Source organism: Pimephales promelas, chromosome 14, assembly GCF_988280905.1.
Source record: "Pimephales promelas chromosome 14, fPimPro1.hap1.1, whole genome shotgun sequence".
In the NCBI taxonomy this organism is placed as follows: Eukaryota; Metazoa; Chordata; class Actinopteri; order Cypriniformes; family Leuciscidae; genus Pimephales; species Pimephales promelas.
Genome location: NC_142782.1, coordinates 24,846,843 through 24,862,298, shown reverse-complemented (window position 1 = coordinate 24,862,298; position 15,456 = coordinate 24,846,843). Strand labels below are relative to the sequence as shown.

Below are 15,456 nucleotides of genomic sequence, written 5' to 3'. Positions count from 1 at the left end.
CAGGCACAAGTGTATGTGAGAGGTTTTTTTTTTTTTTTTTGCATTGTATATTACATTTTTCCTTGCATATGGCAGATGGGGTATTTTTTCAAAGAAACTTACTTTGCATTCACACTATAGTTTATTTTATCAGTTCTTGGGAATCAAACTGACCTTGGTGTTGCTTGCACCATTGTTCGTAAGCAACATTTACATACTTAATACATTTATACAAAACTATTAAAATAATCATTGATGTACAGGGTCATAAAAACATGAACAATATTGCTGTTTTTTTACTGTATTTTTGATCTAAGCAGCCTCGGTGAGCATTAGAGCTCTCTTTCAAAGGCATTTTAAAAATCACTGGCCTAAAACTATTGAAGGGTTAGTGTTAAATTAGGTTTTTTGATTCAGGAAAAAAGAAAATACTGAAAGTAGTTCGGCAGAGCTCATCTGATTCACCGAAGGTTGTTTCATCAGTATCTCTTACCCTTTGGCTTCCAGATTATTTTTATATTTGAGGTTTTGTCATTTAACTTCGCAGTAATGAATACTAGAAAAGAAAGAATAATTCATCTGTCACCGGCTCCCAAGTAATGGACCAAAGATGACGTCGCTCAGGAGCCAGAATAAAAAAAAATTCAAGGCAGCAGTGAAATGAGAATGAGACTTTAAAGAGGAGACTGAACTGAAGTCTGTCTTTCTCTCTCGCTATGGTTTAAAGCTTCACTTATTGCTGCTGGCTGTAGGCTTATTTACTGTCACTCATCAGCACGGTTTCTGCTAAACTGTTTCCCATGTATGGGAAACCTTGAGAAATATGCTCAGGACAACAGTATCAGCTGCCTATTAAGCGTTAAATTTTAATTAAAATGATATAAAGTTCACATTAAATAAGCCTTTAGTGTAAACTCACTGCAAGAGTTCCCCTTTAACCTGAAGATGACCTTTTATGTAATCATAAGCATTAAAGTCGTCACCATATCCATATAAAAAAAGAATATGTTGTTATTTTAGATAGTTTATTGCATTATAATTAACACATCTACTAATCACAGATTGTTCATTTAGGTAACGCCTGGCCAAGGTCTTTAAACACAAATATAAAGGTCCCCCACCATTAACACAATTGAACACCTGGCCATTTTTTTTTTTTTTTTCAGCAAATGATATTTTCATCGCATAATCCCCCGGGATGAGCAAACGGTTCCAAAAGCAAAACTGTGTTACATCATTTCACTGGAAACATTTAACATGTCCAAACTGCCACTCAAAATGAGTAATGGATCTCATACCCGTGTCCATTTAGCATACATGCCCAACCAACCCAGAACTGTCATTCGAGTCAAAAGCCAGTTAATCGGAGCATCATGTGCACCACGTGACACACTGAAAATCTGGTTTCTCTACTCTAATGAATGTTTCAGATTTAGGAATTTCAGTTAGAGTTGCACCATACTAGAAAAACTTTGGGAATATGACCAGGAAAAAAAAGACTGTAGGGCACCACTTTATTTTAACCCTTTTATTTTAACTCTAGGCTAAATCTGTGAGTAAGTGAAGGCTGCTCCATCTAGTGGATGATGCAAGGAACGACTCTTACGAAGACATAAAAACAAAACGTTTAAGTTATAATGATATGATACATTACGTAAGATAATATATAATTAAGTAAGAATTACTCTTCACGGTGTTATGGCATAATTTCCAGAGATTGGCAGATTTTGTCCCGCAGGACTGTGATCATCGTTTGTTCTCAGAAACTGGTCTGCTTGGTCTCCTCATTTGCCTCCACATCAGCCGCGAGGTTGTCGTAAAATTGATGCTTTTCTTCTTTTTCCTCAAACTCGTCTCTGTAAGGGGAGATACACAATAATGAAATACTTTTTAAAAAATATAAAAATAGTCAACATGTACGCTGTACATTGACGTTTAGAAATGTTATGTATTAGTTTATTAGCCTATGGCTTTAGGTGTGTCATGGCTGGTCTTGTCTATCAGTTGTCTGAATGTGGCCTTGACTGTAAATGTACAGTCATAAAATAATTTCGAAAACCATAAACTCCTCATCACCATCATGTTATTCAATAACTAAACAAATGTTTGTAACTGCCAGAAGATTATCGCCATTTTAAACCTCTAAAATGAGTATCAAGCATTTCCTTTTAAATGAAACAAAACGGACTGTATTGTCAAACGTTAAAAGAAGAATCAGGTATTATATGATCTATGTAGCTTTTTTTCATCATGACTCGTGTACAGTATAAATATTTTCCTGAACCATTTCAGGTCACAACTCACTTGTCTTTCTTGAAAAAGAGTCTTTGCACAATGAGGAGGACGAAGACGATAAAGAGGAACCCAACAACAGCTGCCAGTCCCACCAGCCACGGCTGTAGTGTGACCTTAGATGTGTCTGACGCTGCCCGTTGTCCACCTGAGTTACATTGTATCACTTAAAGCTTTTTTGTCCATAAGGTATAGCTTTTCCTATACAGCTTTTAAATATTAAATCAAATGAGGTTTTACACTGAATAGATTTAGTGAGCTAAATCACAATAAAATGTAGTACATTGAAAAGCTCACACTAACAAAAAAAGACAAAAATCACTCACCAGCTTGAGCTTGACAAATGGAGACAACGAGTATTAAGAAAGCAACAATATTCTGTGGATGGAACATGGTGAATTTACAGTCTGCACACTGCTGTGCTGTGTCCCTCTCAGTCGTCTGTAAATATGTGAGGGATTCTTGGTGTCCAAAGTGCAAAATCCATTAGAGAGATCACAGATGTCACTTACAGAGTAAGTGTGTGTGATTATTGATAGACAATCTCTCATTGACAATGTTACATGCTGTTATGTTGTAAAGGCAAAATATTTACTTTTCAGGCTTACACAGAACAGAAGTCATCCATTCTAAACTGATAAAAGGGTGTTAGATGAACGTCTATTGAGAATAATAAAATATAGTACAACATGCCAAAAATATTTGGAAAAGGTTTTGCTGTAACTATTAGTTCATGTTTGCTTTGAGGTCTTACATCAAATATTGACAAATTTCACTTTGACCAGATATAAACATTAAAAATGACAGCGTTTCTCTTCCATGGTAAACAGAGGAAATATTGATGACTCATCCTGCAATAGGTAGATTTTTGTCCAATCAAACTCTCTCTACAATGATCAATGCCCGCCCCCGATACCACGTGCTGCTGACTAGCAAACTGTTCATTTCAAATTTTATTTGATATATATGCCAACTCGTTTCAGTAGAAAGTATGTCATTATAGGACAGAAAACAATTCCATGAGGGAAAAAAAAAGATTTAAGCTCTCTTGTGAGAGTATTCAGATGAGAAATGCTGAATCTTGTTTTCATGCTAGCTGCTGCTAACACTTAGCCTATTTGAATGGAGGATGGGGCACATGTAACCCAGATGGCTGGCAAGTCTTCAGTGTCGTCCATGAGTTATAGCTCTTCATTCACCATGGCCTCGAGCTCAGGCATTGCTTCTGGAATCCAGTCTTCCCTGAACTTATTTTGTCTCTCCCAGGGAATCTCCTGCTCTTCCATAGGCTGCTCTCCAAACAGGTAATCTACAGGACATCTAAGAGCATTCAGTCTCACGTTATGCTGATAGATTTCTTCACAGGCTTTTGGGGATATTATTGGCAGCTATTATGATCATCAAGTCTCAGGAATAACTCATTGTAAACAGATTCAACCAACCTAGTTTGTGATTGTCTTACATATACAATAATAGACACTCTATCCAAAGCGACTTCCATTTGCAAGGTAAACATTGCATTATTCTTTCCCTGGGAATTGAACCCATGACCTTGTTAGCGCCAAGTTTGAGCTCTGCAAACAAAGACTTAAAGCTGCAGTATGTAATATTGACAGCTAGCGGTTGAAATAGGTACTGAAAGGAGTTGTTTCCAAGAGGAGCTAACACCAGCAAACTCTCTTTCGCTGGTTTATGTTTTTGGCAAAGCAGTCAAGTGTATTTAAGGAACACAAAGTCATGCATCTCATTGAAAACTAGCCAGATAACATTCAAAGAGGATTTCGTAATTCTTTAAGTGGAAAGGGACAGTGGACATTTGTCACATACCTGCCAGATCATGGATGAGATCTTTGATGAGGTGTCTTATCATGGCGAACAGAGTGACGCCTGTCACACTTACAGCCAACAGCAGATATATTACATGCTTGGGTAGAGTGAGCGGATCATTTCCCGTGGGTTTGTAGTCCTTGAATAAGTCCTCCTCGTCATCAAGACTTTTGTTCTTATCTAAATCCATAAATATTGCTGTTTACTCCACTGTGTCTTTAAGTTTAACAATTTAACAACAGTTCATCAGTTTTTATTCATTTTCTGATGATCTGGAAGAAAACAATAAGTAAACATCATTATAAATTCAGTATATTTATTTTAGATTGTGTTTAATGGTTTGAAAGTCATTTCTTATGCTAACTAAGGCTGCATTTATTTGATGAAAAATAGAGTAAAACTGAAATGTGAAATATTGTAACAATTTAAAATGATCTTTTTTTTTTTATTTTAATATATTTTAAAATGAAATGAATTGCAAAGCTGAATTTTCAGCATTATTACTCCACTCCTTCGTAAATCATTCTAATATGCTGATTTGGCGCTGAAGAAATATTTTTATAGTTGATGTTGAAAACAGTTGTGCTTCTTAATTTTCTTGTGTGAAAATTGTGTTACATTTATAATGCATCCTTGATGAATAAAAGTTTTCATTTCTTAACCCCCCCCCCCCCCCCCCCCAAAAAAAAAAGACATTTAGAATATTTGAAATGTAGCAATTTATACTTTATTTAACAGAGCACATAATGCTAACTTATTTTAGGTTAGGCTAAGATTAGGCTTGGACTAGTGATTAGAGGTAGGGTAAGATACAGTACATGTGAATCTCATTATCAACCATGTTTATGGTCAGATAATATGTTGTGTACATACCCCGCAATTCTTTCCCTCATTGACAGACACTTGCCCTCTTTCTCTCTCTCTTTCTGATGCTGAATGCTCCTCAGCTGTCTTCCTTCTCGTTGCATATTCCCAAAATCATGACAAAAGATGTCATGGAATGATAGTTTCTCTGAATGACTGTTTCTTCTGTAGTGACTGTGACGAGACTTCCCTCAGAGCTCAAGTTATTTAACAGCAGAAAACAATCAAGCTAATGTGCTTAGTGGCATAAGGAGAAGTCTTGAGCCAGGATTTAGGTTTTTTTTCTATTCCACGTCTCAACACCTGTTGGTAGGTTCTTAAGTACAGTGGAACCCATGGGCGTAGGTTTAGGGGGGACGCTATAGGTACTAGGCCCAATCAATATTTTAAGATGACAAAATTGTCCCCACCAATATTTTAGCAAACTCCTTGCTATTTGGATGCATTTCGATGGCCAAGGCGACAGTACTTGAAACGCCATCATTTGATTGGCTGAAAAGCCGAGGGAATGGGATGCCCCACCAAAGTTGAGACCAAAGCTACGCCCTTGGTAGAACCAATGACATCAGTGAAAACAAAATTGTAACATGGCGATGTTACAACTCAGATTTATTAAGCAATGACGATAATTCATTTTCTGAACCGAACCAAATCTGTTACATTTCTAAAACATATAGGTTTCTGTTAAAAAAGTCTAGTCTTAAATGGCATATAAAAAGTTTATATATATATTAAAAAGTGCTTTATGTGGTTATGGCATAAATTACTTTAAAAAAATCTTAAAATGACTGAATCAGCCTGAAATTGTTACATTACACCAACCAAAGTAGAGCCTATTTAGTTAGATCAAGTAGTAACAACTTGGAACAACAATGTTACAACTGGAAAAGCAAGCCCAAACATATGGTCACGTTGATCACAGTACAGGATGTACTCTTAAAAAAAATATTTGTACTTAATAAACTTTAGAGAACAAATGTTATGTCCTGTATGGTGAGCACACAGCACCCTCTGTCTGTGTTTAAGCAGCGCATGCTAATCATCCTAATCCGCATGTAAACAGCCGGGTAGTCTATTGTATTTATTTATTATTAAGGGAATGAGACAGATAGATATTGACATCTATTTGGCTAAATCTAGAATATATATATAATAATAATAATAAAAAAAACTACAGAGTCAGACTTCAAAGCCCATCAGAAGTTTTGTATATTTTGATAAATTACAACAGGTGGAAATGAGCAGCACTTACAAAGAAAGATACAATTTTGTAAACTAGGGAGGTTGAGCAAGAGATTTGGGGCTTGGAGAGACAGACTAATAGATGAAAGAAAGGTAGAGAGGATTGTTCATAAATGAATTCAGTGACACCTTTTTGAGTCAAATACATGGATTTAAATCCTGGCAGGATTTCTGCCCGTCCACTTCTGGGTCAAATGTAGTCGGTTCCTCCTTTGATCTTATTGTCTTCCTCATCCCTCCTTCCTTCCCTCCCAAAGACTTTGGTTCTTCCTCTTCCTCTTCATCGTTAGGTTGTCACAACCAAGTTCTTAATCTGTGTGGGAAAAGAAATGTTATGTCTTCAGATGAGTGAATGTCAGTGAAAAGGCCAGTGAATGTGGTGTGACATAGCCTGATATGATTCTCTTAATCCCAGTTTAATCCTTTGGCTGACGTCTCGCTGACTCTGATATTCCATAGCTGGTAATGGCAGCTGTCTTTCATGAAGGTGAAAGCTTTTAATCAAGGGTTAGCTATTCTGTAATCCACCTAATCCTGTCTGAGATGCACTCTCAAGAAGGAGTGTGTTGCATTATCTGTGAAGCTGCTTTGAAACAATATTTATTGTGAAAAGTGCTATACAAATATATGTGAATTTAATTTGAGTGTGTGTTTTAAGAGGGATTAAATGGCATCTTACACCAATTAAAGGTTATCCTAAAACAAAAATGTATTGTGCCATAATTATTCCAATTAGGTATATTTCCTGTGGATGAGAATACAGAATTACACTGTAAAAAATTTGGAGTAGGATTTACTTGAAAAAACCTTGCTAAACGATCTCACTCAGAAAATGCTAGTAAATTTACAAAGATTTGCCAAGTAAAAACCTAAACATATTTATCAGTAGCTTTAATTAGAAATCTTTAAGTTAAATTTACTTGGAATGTGGAATTAAGTAAACTTTACAAAAAAATAGGTAATTTTAACTCGGCTTGTAAAAGGTTGATTAATCCCGATTTCCTTTGCCTTTGTATTACACTTCACTAAAACAATTATCTTGAATTTTAATATTTTATTTTATTTATTTATAGTATGTGCTTTACTTAGATCATCTAAGTAATTTATTTATACATCATGTCAGACTTTAAGCCTTGTGAATGCAAACACCTCAATGCTTGGTAGACAATAAACAATGGTGGTAACATTTGATGGATCGTTTTTGTGTTTGAATGTGTCGTTTTAAGCAAAAAATTTACTCGAAATGTCACAAAATGGCAATTTACTAATACTGAAAACAAAAATCAATGATAAAACAGTGTAAATACAGCTGGAAACCAGTGAAAAATGAACCTCATTAATTATTCAAGGTCCAGTGCATGATGGGAACCCCAGTATCAGAAAAGTTGAGTCGTTTTTACTTAATTTTATTGAGTTGATATTACACTTTCATTTATACTCGCTTGAAATAAGTACTGATATGGAATTTACTTAGTTTTTTAAATTCTTGCCTGAACTAACTTTTTCAAGTAAATTACATTGGGTTTTTTCACTAGTATTTACTTAACCAAAAAATCATTTTTTACAGTGTATTAGGCACGTTGATTTTCTGATCACATTTTTTTCCCGGCACATTTTACCAATTCCAAACAACATTAATCTGAATAGCTACTATTCATTTTGTATTTAATCATTTATAAGTGTTATAAAAAATCCTTATATTCAGGTTATATTTCTCATACAGATAAAATAAGCCAAAAAAGAGATTTGACTCCGACTGAAAAGTCAAAAATTATTAAATGCCCATGAGAAGGATGTTGCAGTTAAATTGCAGTTAAGACATGACCATTGGACAGTGAAATGCTTATTGCTCAAGAAAAGACACATGTTAACTGCAAATAATTAAGAATTAAGGAGAAGAATTAAGTGTGAAACCAGAAGATAAGAATCACAAGCTGGAGTGTTGTAAAATACATGAAGACTGTTTTTTATAGGCTTATAGACAGACAGATTGAGAGTGACTTTTGAAGGACCAGCACCACATCCTCTTTTACCGCTGTTTGAAGAATTCATCTTCCAGAATCTTCTACCGTGAAGAACTTCCCCAAACTTACTGCGTTTTTTTTTTTTTTTAATTTCCAGCCTTCATGAACAGTATATATCACTTATAAATGATTAAATGCTAAATTAATAGTAGTTATTAAGATTAATGTGGTTTGGAATTGGTAAAATGTGCCTGCAAAAAAAATATGATCTGAAAATCAACGTGCCTAATAATTCTGGACGCACTGTTGTCTGAGTCTGGGATAAAGCAGGTGGTGGTGTAAAGAGCTAGATGAATAAATATCTGAACACTAGTTTGTGATTAATACTCCAAAGCTCAGCAAGGATTTACAGACATGCAAGACAGTAAAAACGTTTCTGTTTATTAAAGCTTTTAGCCTTAATTGGTGTCGAATGTGTAACAACAACAGTGATACAACCATTCAAAAGATTGTTATTGTCTTATGCTCACCAAGGCTGCATTTATTTGATCAAAAATAAAGTAAAAACAGTGATATTCTGAAATATATTTACCATTAATATATTTAAGAAATTTTTTTTAAAAATGGCTAAGATTAATTTTTCGCATCATTTCTCCAGTCTTCAGTTTCACATGATCATTAAAATATCATTCTAATATGCTGATTTAGTGATCGAGAATCATTTCTTATTATCATCAGTTGAAAACAGCTGGGCTGCTTAATATTTTCTTTTTATTTGAAATATAAATCCTTTGTAAGATTATAAATATATTTACTATCATTTTTGAATTAGAATTGAATGCATCTTTGTGGAATACAAGTATTGACCCCAAACTAAGGATGGTATCTAATCTAACAGGTCGTGACACTGAGCCCATTGACTAATAACAGTGCTACTCACTTAGACCGGCATTTCCACAGGTTTGGGTGCATCCTTGATCTTCTTGCAGAAAACCTGAGCCATAAGAAAGTTCCAGTACGCAACAGTTAAACTTGTGTTGACAGTCAATATGCCAATCAATATGGGCTCCATGTCTAATTTCAGCTGTATTGGCGTTCTCTCAGAGCCTGATGCTGCACAAGTCTCTGACTGACTGACTGACTGACAGACAGAGGAAGAGCTTTTCTTTTTGAGCCACTGACCCAGACAGATTTGATCCTCTGAGGCACATGATCTGATATTACTCATCTCTCTGTAAGTATGTTGTTGTTACAGAGATTACAGTGATCGACTGATCGAAAAGTGATCGACTTGGGGTAGGTTTATTTTTTTAAATATACCATATACCAAATCTTAAGGTTTGGACTATACAAAGGCTATTGGTCATGACTACGGAAAATGTTTTTATAGTTCAATATTGTTAAATTAACACGTTAATCTTTAACATGTCCCATTGTATTCATGTATTTATAATGATTTTGGAGAAGATGTTTTTCTTTTCCAATAAAATACTTAATATGAAATTAAAAGAACATTATAACATTCGCTTTTTTCTTTTAACGTTAAGTTTGGATTTTTTATTATAATTATTAATACTTTTATTTAGCAAGGTGGCAGCAAAGAGTTTTAAACTGATTACAAATAGATGTCATTCTTTTGAACTTATACTGAAAAAAGTATCATAGTATCCAAAAAATCCAAACAGTTTTCAACATTGATTAATAATAATAATATAATAATAATAATAATTTAAATTTAAAAAATGTTGAGCACCAAATTAACGTATTAGAAGGATTTCTGAAGGATCATGTGACACTGAAAACTGGAATAATGATTGCCATCACATGAATTGCATTTGAAAATTGTAAATATCACTGTTTTGCAGTATTTTGGTTCATCAAATAAATAATAGACTTCTTTCAAAAACATTTTTTAAAATCTTACCGACCCCATTTTTTTAATGACGTCAGAAAAGAAAATGCTTAAACAATCAGGAAAAATAACATACAACAATATAAAACTGTTTTGATATTTAATTCATACCCCCCCCCCCCCCCCCCCCACACACACACACACACTTTTGAGCAGAAAAAAAAAATGAATATGTTACCTGGATGTAAACCTGTCCTTGGTGAGTTGAAGTCATATTTACTCATGTCAGATTTTTTCGTCTTTCCAAGTTTCCTAAATTAAAAAATATATATAAGAGACGAAAGTCCACCCTAACCTTCTCTATACACAACTACACGCATGGTGTGTTGGCTAAGCAGGGCTGACTTTTTCGGGTTCATCGTCAGTCTTCTTGTGAAAGGCTTCTGTCAGAATGAAGATCCAGTATGCAATGGTCATGGAGGTATTAACCGTGATAATACCAATCATTAAGGGGTGTAGCATGTTTGCAAGTTTTGTCCAGACTGCAGTGTTTCTCTGCTTTGTGTTACTTTTAGTGTTTCCCCTGTGGCAAGGTCCTGCCTTTTTTCAGTACGTGGTCTTCTCTCCTCCCCCAAGCTCAAATAAGGCTTAAACATTTTCAGAGCCTTTGCTGACCACAACAATCCAGGTACGTCACCCTCAACCCACACTATCATCTGTAAATTAGCAGTTTACTTAAATGAAACTGCGCAACAACTGGCCAACTTCCTAATTATGCAGATTTGATATGCAAAATTGATATAGATACAAAAGTAATCAGTGAAATGCTTCACATTTCTGTTTGTTTACAGTAATTGTTTAATATGCTAGAGAGGGATGATCAATTATGGATTAGAGTATTTGGATTTTAATTCCATGTGCTTTTTTAAAGAAGACTCTTATTAAATGAGATAGACCGCTGTGTGGATTAGTTAGTCAGAACATACTGTTATGTATGTCTCTTAGCTGTGCTAATCACCCCTGCTCATGAGTGGAGGATTTAACATTAGTCACGATGACCTTACTGAAGATAAGAAACTTAATAAGCGATATCACAAATATTTATGACGCATTGTTAAAGCTTAAAGACGGAACAAGGCAGACATAAGCATACGTGTTCAAATGTACAGAATGCTGCAGCAAAGCGTAAATTTGATCATGTTTCACCTATCTCTGCATCGGCTACCTGTGCATTTTAGAATTGAGTTTAAAATTCTTCTCTTTGTTTTTAAATCCGTAAATAATCTGACACCGAGCTATTTGTCTGAGCTACTCCGTCCATACAATCCCACACGAAACCTGAGGTCTGGTGATCAGAGACTTCTGTCTGTTCCCAGATCACGGTTAAAGAAGGAGAAAGAGCCTTTTTTAGGATGTGGAACAGCCTTCCGGTTTATATCAGAGCGGCTCAATCTCAAACTGAATTTAAATCCTATATTAAAACCCATTTTTTTCTTTAGCTTTTAATTGATTGTGATATTTTGTCATGAATGCGTGGTTTGTCCTTGTTATACATCTTGTCTATTGTTCAGCACTTTGCTATTTTTAAATGTGCTATATAAATAAATACAAACTTGAAATTTGAAATGAATGCTTTTATTATGTAAAGGTCTTCCAACATTTTCAAGGAAGTCATTTTTTTAGATGTATCTGAAAAAACATTGTTTATTAATTATTTGAAAAACATTCAGTTTGAAATATGGATCGAGATGTGTTAAACATTAACGTTTGTGTGAGAGGTTTCACTGAGCGCTTTGCAGTCTGAGCAGTCCATCTGCGTACTGGAACTGCGAGCTGTTCTCATACTCCAGCATGTCCAGCGCCACCTCACAACTCTCTTTCACCACCCGCTCCTGGTCTTTCCTGTACCGCTCGAGGATCTGTAAGCATGCCTCCTTCCCGATGGAGCCCAGTGCTTCGGCACACTCGTGTCTGACCATGGCGCTCTCATCCGTCTTCTCCAAAGCTGCCCGCAGCTGAGGGATGCTGGCCTCATGTTGGATCTGACCCAACACGTAACCGATCTCATGGCGGAACAAGGCACTGCTGCACTGAAGACCTAAAATACATTTTTGAAAGCAATAACAAATTATATTTTTTTCCCCATCAAAGATGCAATGACAATGCAATTTCTATTTCAAATAAATGCTGTTCTCTCTTCAAAAAATCCTGAGAAAATGGATCGAATTCAACTGTTTTCAACATTGACGATGATAAAAGTTTCTTGAGCAGTAAGATTTCATGAGGATCATGAGACTGGAGTCAGTGATTCAGAGAATGCAGGTTGCAAATCCAGCTTTTACAACGCAAAAAAAATAGAAACGAGTAATTTTAAAGGGTTAATTCACCCAAAATTATTGTTATTAATTACTCGCCCTCATGTCATTCCAAACCTGTAAGACATTCGTTCATCTTAAAATAAAAAATCAGATTTTTGATGAAATCTGAGAGATTTATGACCCATTTGGCAACAGTGGGAGTGGGGTGCACAAGAAGTATTCTCATCGCTTCATAACATTAAGTTTGAACCACTGTAGTCACATGGACTATTTTAACAATGTCTTTACTACCTTTCTGGGCCTTGGAAGTTGCAATGACGTTAAAGTCTATGGAGGGTAGGGAAACATCTCGGATTTCATCAAAAAGATTTTACTTTTTGTTCCGAAGATTAACTAAGGTCTTACTGGTTTTTAGGTGAAATAACCCTTTAAATTCCAACAATATTTCACAATATTACTGTTTAATGGTATTCCTAATCATTGGTGAACATAAGAGATTTCTTCCAAAAATGTGAACATTTTGTTGTTCAAATGTTCTTGATGTGACCCAGCATTGCATCTTCATCATGTGTGGACTGAGCTCAGTTCAAATCTTTCTCACCATCTCCAAGAGCCAGAACAGCCTCTTCAGTCCCAAGATTCCTCAGGGCAAACATAGCTCTGTAGCGATCGAACAGTGACAGGCTTTCGTCTAAGAGCTGCGCCCTCAGTTCCGGGACACTTTTTCTCGGGGCTGGGGGAGCGGGGTCCACGGAGGAGTAGGGGTTCTCATCTGTCCCCTTTGCTGTCTTATCCCCACCATTCATGAGCCACTCCAGCCTCCGTAGTGCCAGCTGACATGTTTCTGCAACCTTTACAAAAAGACAATGAATGCAAGTTGTCTGACTGTTCTTATCTTCATTTCCATCTCGTTCGTCCCTTCCTCGTTCAATATTTTCCTTCTTGGTGTTTTACACCATTTTAGACTTGTATTTTAGATGATTTCTAATAGAAATTAGAGTTGTCAAAAAAATGTCACTGTTTTCGCACTCAATTCAATGTATTTGTTTTTACAATACATATTGTTTTAAACACTTTTACTTAGAGTAGGTTGACAACCTTACCAACAACACTAATGAACAAGTCAAAAGTGACAAAATGCTCATTTTCAATTATGAAATGTAATTTTGTGCTGAATCAAATGTATATTGTTATTATAGGAAGATACACAAGTTTTCCAACATATACTACTTAAAAAGCATACAACTTGGCCTCTAGATGGCATTATGTGGTTACTTTCATAGAAAAGAAATGCAACACTCGCAATCCCGAGCTAAAATTCAGGCCATGAAAAGATTGATAGTTGTATCGATACAATATACGCATGTAAAATATCACAATACTATGCTGTAATTATTCGATTCTAGCGTTAATGTAACAACGAATGGTGAATAAATGGGTTATGTTTACTGTACCTCAATAACTGGATCTTCTGCATATTCCTTCAATAAATCTAAGACTTTGGGATTTCCAATGGCTCCCAAAGCTTCTCCTAGAAGATTTAACAAAAACACTGAATAAGACTGAATAAAAAAAAAGAAATAGGGAAGATAATGATTCTCTGTAATCCTCACCTGCTTCATGTCTGACCATTGGCTCTTGATTAGTGTCTTTCAGGACCGTCTCTAGGACAGGAATGGCCTGCTCGTCTTGCATTTGTCCGAGGCAGTATGCTAGCTCATGCTTCAGAAGTGCAGATTCATCCACAAAAGCTTCACTGATCCATCTAATGGCCTCTGGTCCACCAAGGTTGCGCAGAGTAAAAAGTGCTCTAAAGCGAGTTGTCAAGTCCTGCTTCGGGTTGACGAGAATTCTCCCCACTGCAGCTATATCCTCATTTGCCATGAGTTTTCAGTGTCTGGTTGATGTCCTTATGACCAGGTTAAACGGAGTACTCCAGAAAGCAGCACATGTATAGAACCTACATTTGAAAGCAATACAATGCATTATTAAATTCTGCTAATATATAGTATTAAATATGACGACTCGTATGATATGATTCAAAACCTTGGGAGGTGGCAACCTAGACAGCATGTTTGAGCTTCATAGGCTGAAAACAAATCCAATCTTTAGGAATTAACAGTTTGTGCTTTTATGGTATGATATAATGATCGATATCTGATTTACATGATTATTTTGGAAAAATTCAGAAAGTGATATTAATAGATAAACGGGGTGTATGATAGAAATGTGTCTTTTATGTGCTTTTTAATTTAAGAATAACCAAGTAAGTTACGTGTTATGAAAAGAGAGAAAAACGACGTGTTATGTAATATAGCAGGCAGAATGATGGGTTTAAAAACATTACAGTGTTAGTAACAGCATGACGCTAACCGACTTTACAATCTGATTCATTACAATGTTTAAATTATTTATATATTGAACTTACTGCAAACGTAGATGTTGTTTTTCACTCATATGGTGCTCCCCATCTACTTTCCCATGCCGACCATGGCATGCAACCGTTCAACTCGTGTATTCCAGTAGTGAGTTCTGGATTTACTCGCATTTCTCTACCGCCACCTATTGGATTGGAGTGAAACCACTGTTAAATTAGTAAACAAACAGTAGAGTTTATACAATTTACAGTAGTGGTTCTCAAATTTTATGGCTCGAAAATGTCCAACACTATGTGTATGTGTGTGTGTGTGTGTGTGTGTGTTTCAACCCAAGTACCGGTGTTGTGCCGAATTTCGACCCCCGCCAAATTATTACCCCCCTAGTATTGGTAGGTTTAGGATTAGTTGTGGGGGAGGGGTTAAGATTAGGGGCGGGGTTGGGATTAGGCAATCAGGTAGCTACTGACTTCAACGAGGGGGGTAATAATTTGGCAGGGGGTCGAAATTAGGCACAACACCGGCATTTCTAAATGGGCTGAGGCTGGGATTTAGTGAGTTTGAAGTGATGAATGTATTTGATGAATGTATGTGTGGAGAGAATTCACTCAATATTAGTATCTATTTTTTTTTTTAGTACAGAGGTGGTTTTTAGAGGCTTTTGGGGAAAAAATGTGATTTCAGTTTACATCTCAACTGTTTTTAATTAAGTTAGATTTAGTTGTTTTAATGTATTAATAATA

The 15,456-nt window shown here is 35.7% G+C and overlaps 2 protein-coding genes and 1 long non-coding RNA gene across 3 annotated transcripts; 1 reads left to right on the top strand and 2 right to left on the bottom strand.

The window, feature by feature from the left end:
• Positions 1-1,151: 1,151 nt before the first annotated feature.
• Positions 1,152-2,755, bottom strand: smim24 (small integral membrane protein 24). The gene is made up of 3 exons (XM_039677578.2): positions 2,598-2,755; positions 2,284-2,419; positions 1,152-1,835 (listed from the first exon to the last, which is right to left on the bottom strand). The coding sequence occupies exons 1-3, from the start codon at positions 2,662-2,664 to the stop codon at positions 1,739-1,741; spliced, it is 300 nt and encodes a 99-aa protein (XP_039533512.2). The 5' UTR covers positions 2,665-2,755; the 3' UTR covers positions 1,152-1,738.
• Positions 2,756-3,033: 278 nt separating this feature from the next.
• Positions 3,034-14,128, top strand: LOC148973737 (uncharacterized). The gene is made up of 2 exons (XR_016146528.1): positions 3,034-3,575; positions 10,596-14,128. It is a non-coding gene; the product is annotated as an uncharacterized LOC148973737 (long non-coding RNA).
• Positions 11,634-14,918, bottom strand: dohh (deoxyhypusine hydroxylase/monooxygenase). The gene is made up of 5 exons (XM_039677563.2): positions 14,767-14,918; positions 13,952-14,298; positions 13,793-13,869; positions 12,940-13,189; positions 11,634-12,118 (listed from the first exon to the last, which is right to left on the bottom strand). The coding sequence occupies exons 2-5, from the start codon at positions 14,220-14,222 to the stop codon at positions 11,802-11,804; spliced, it is 915 nt and encodes a 304-aa protein (XP_039533497.2). The 5' UTR covers positions 14,223-14,298; positions 14,767-14,918; the 3' UTR covers positions 11,634-11,801.
• Positions 14,919-15,456: the final 538 nt, after the last annotated feature.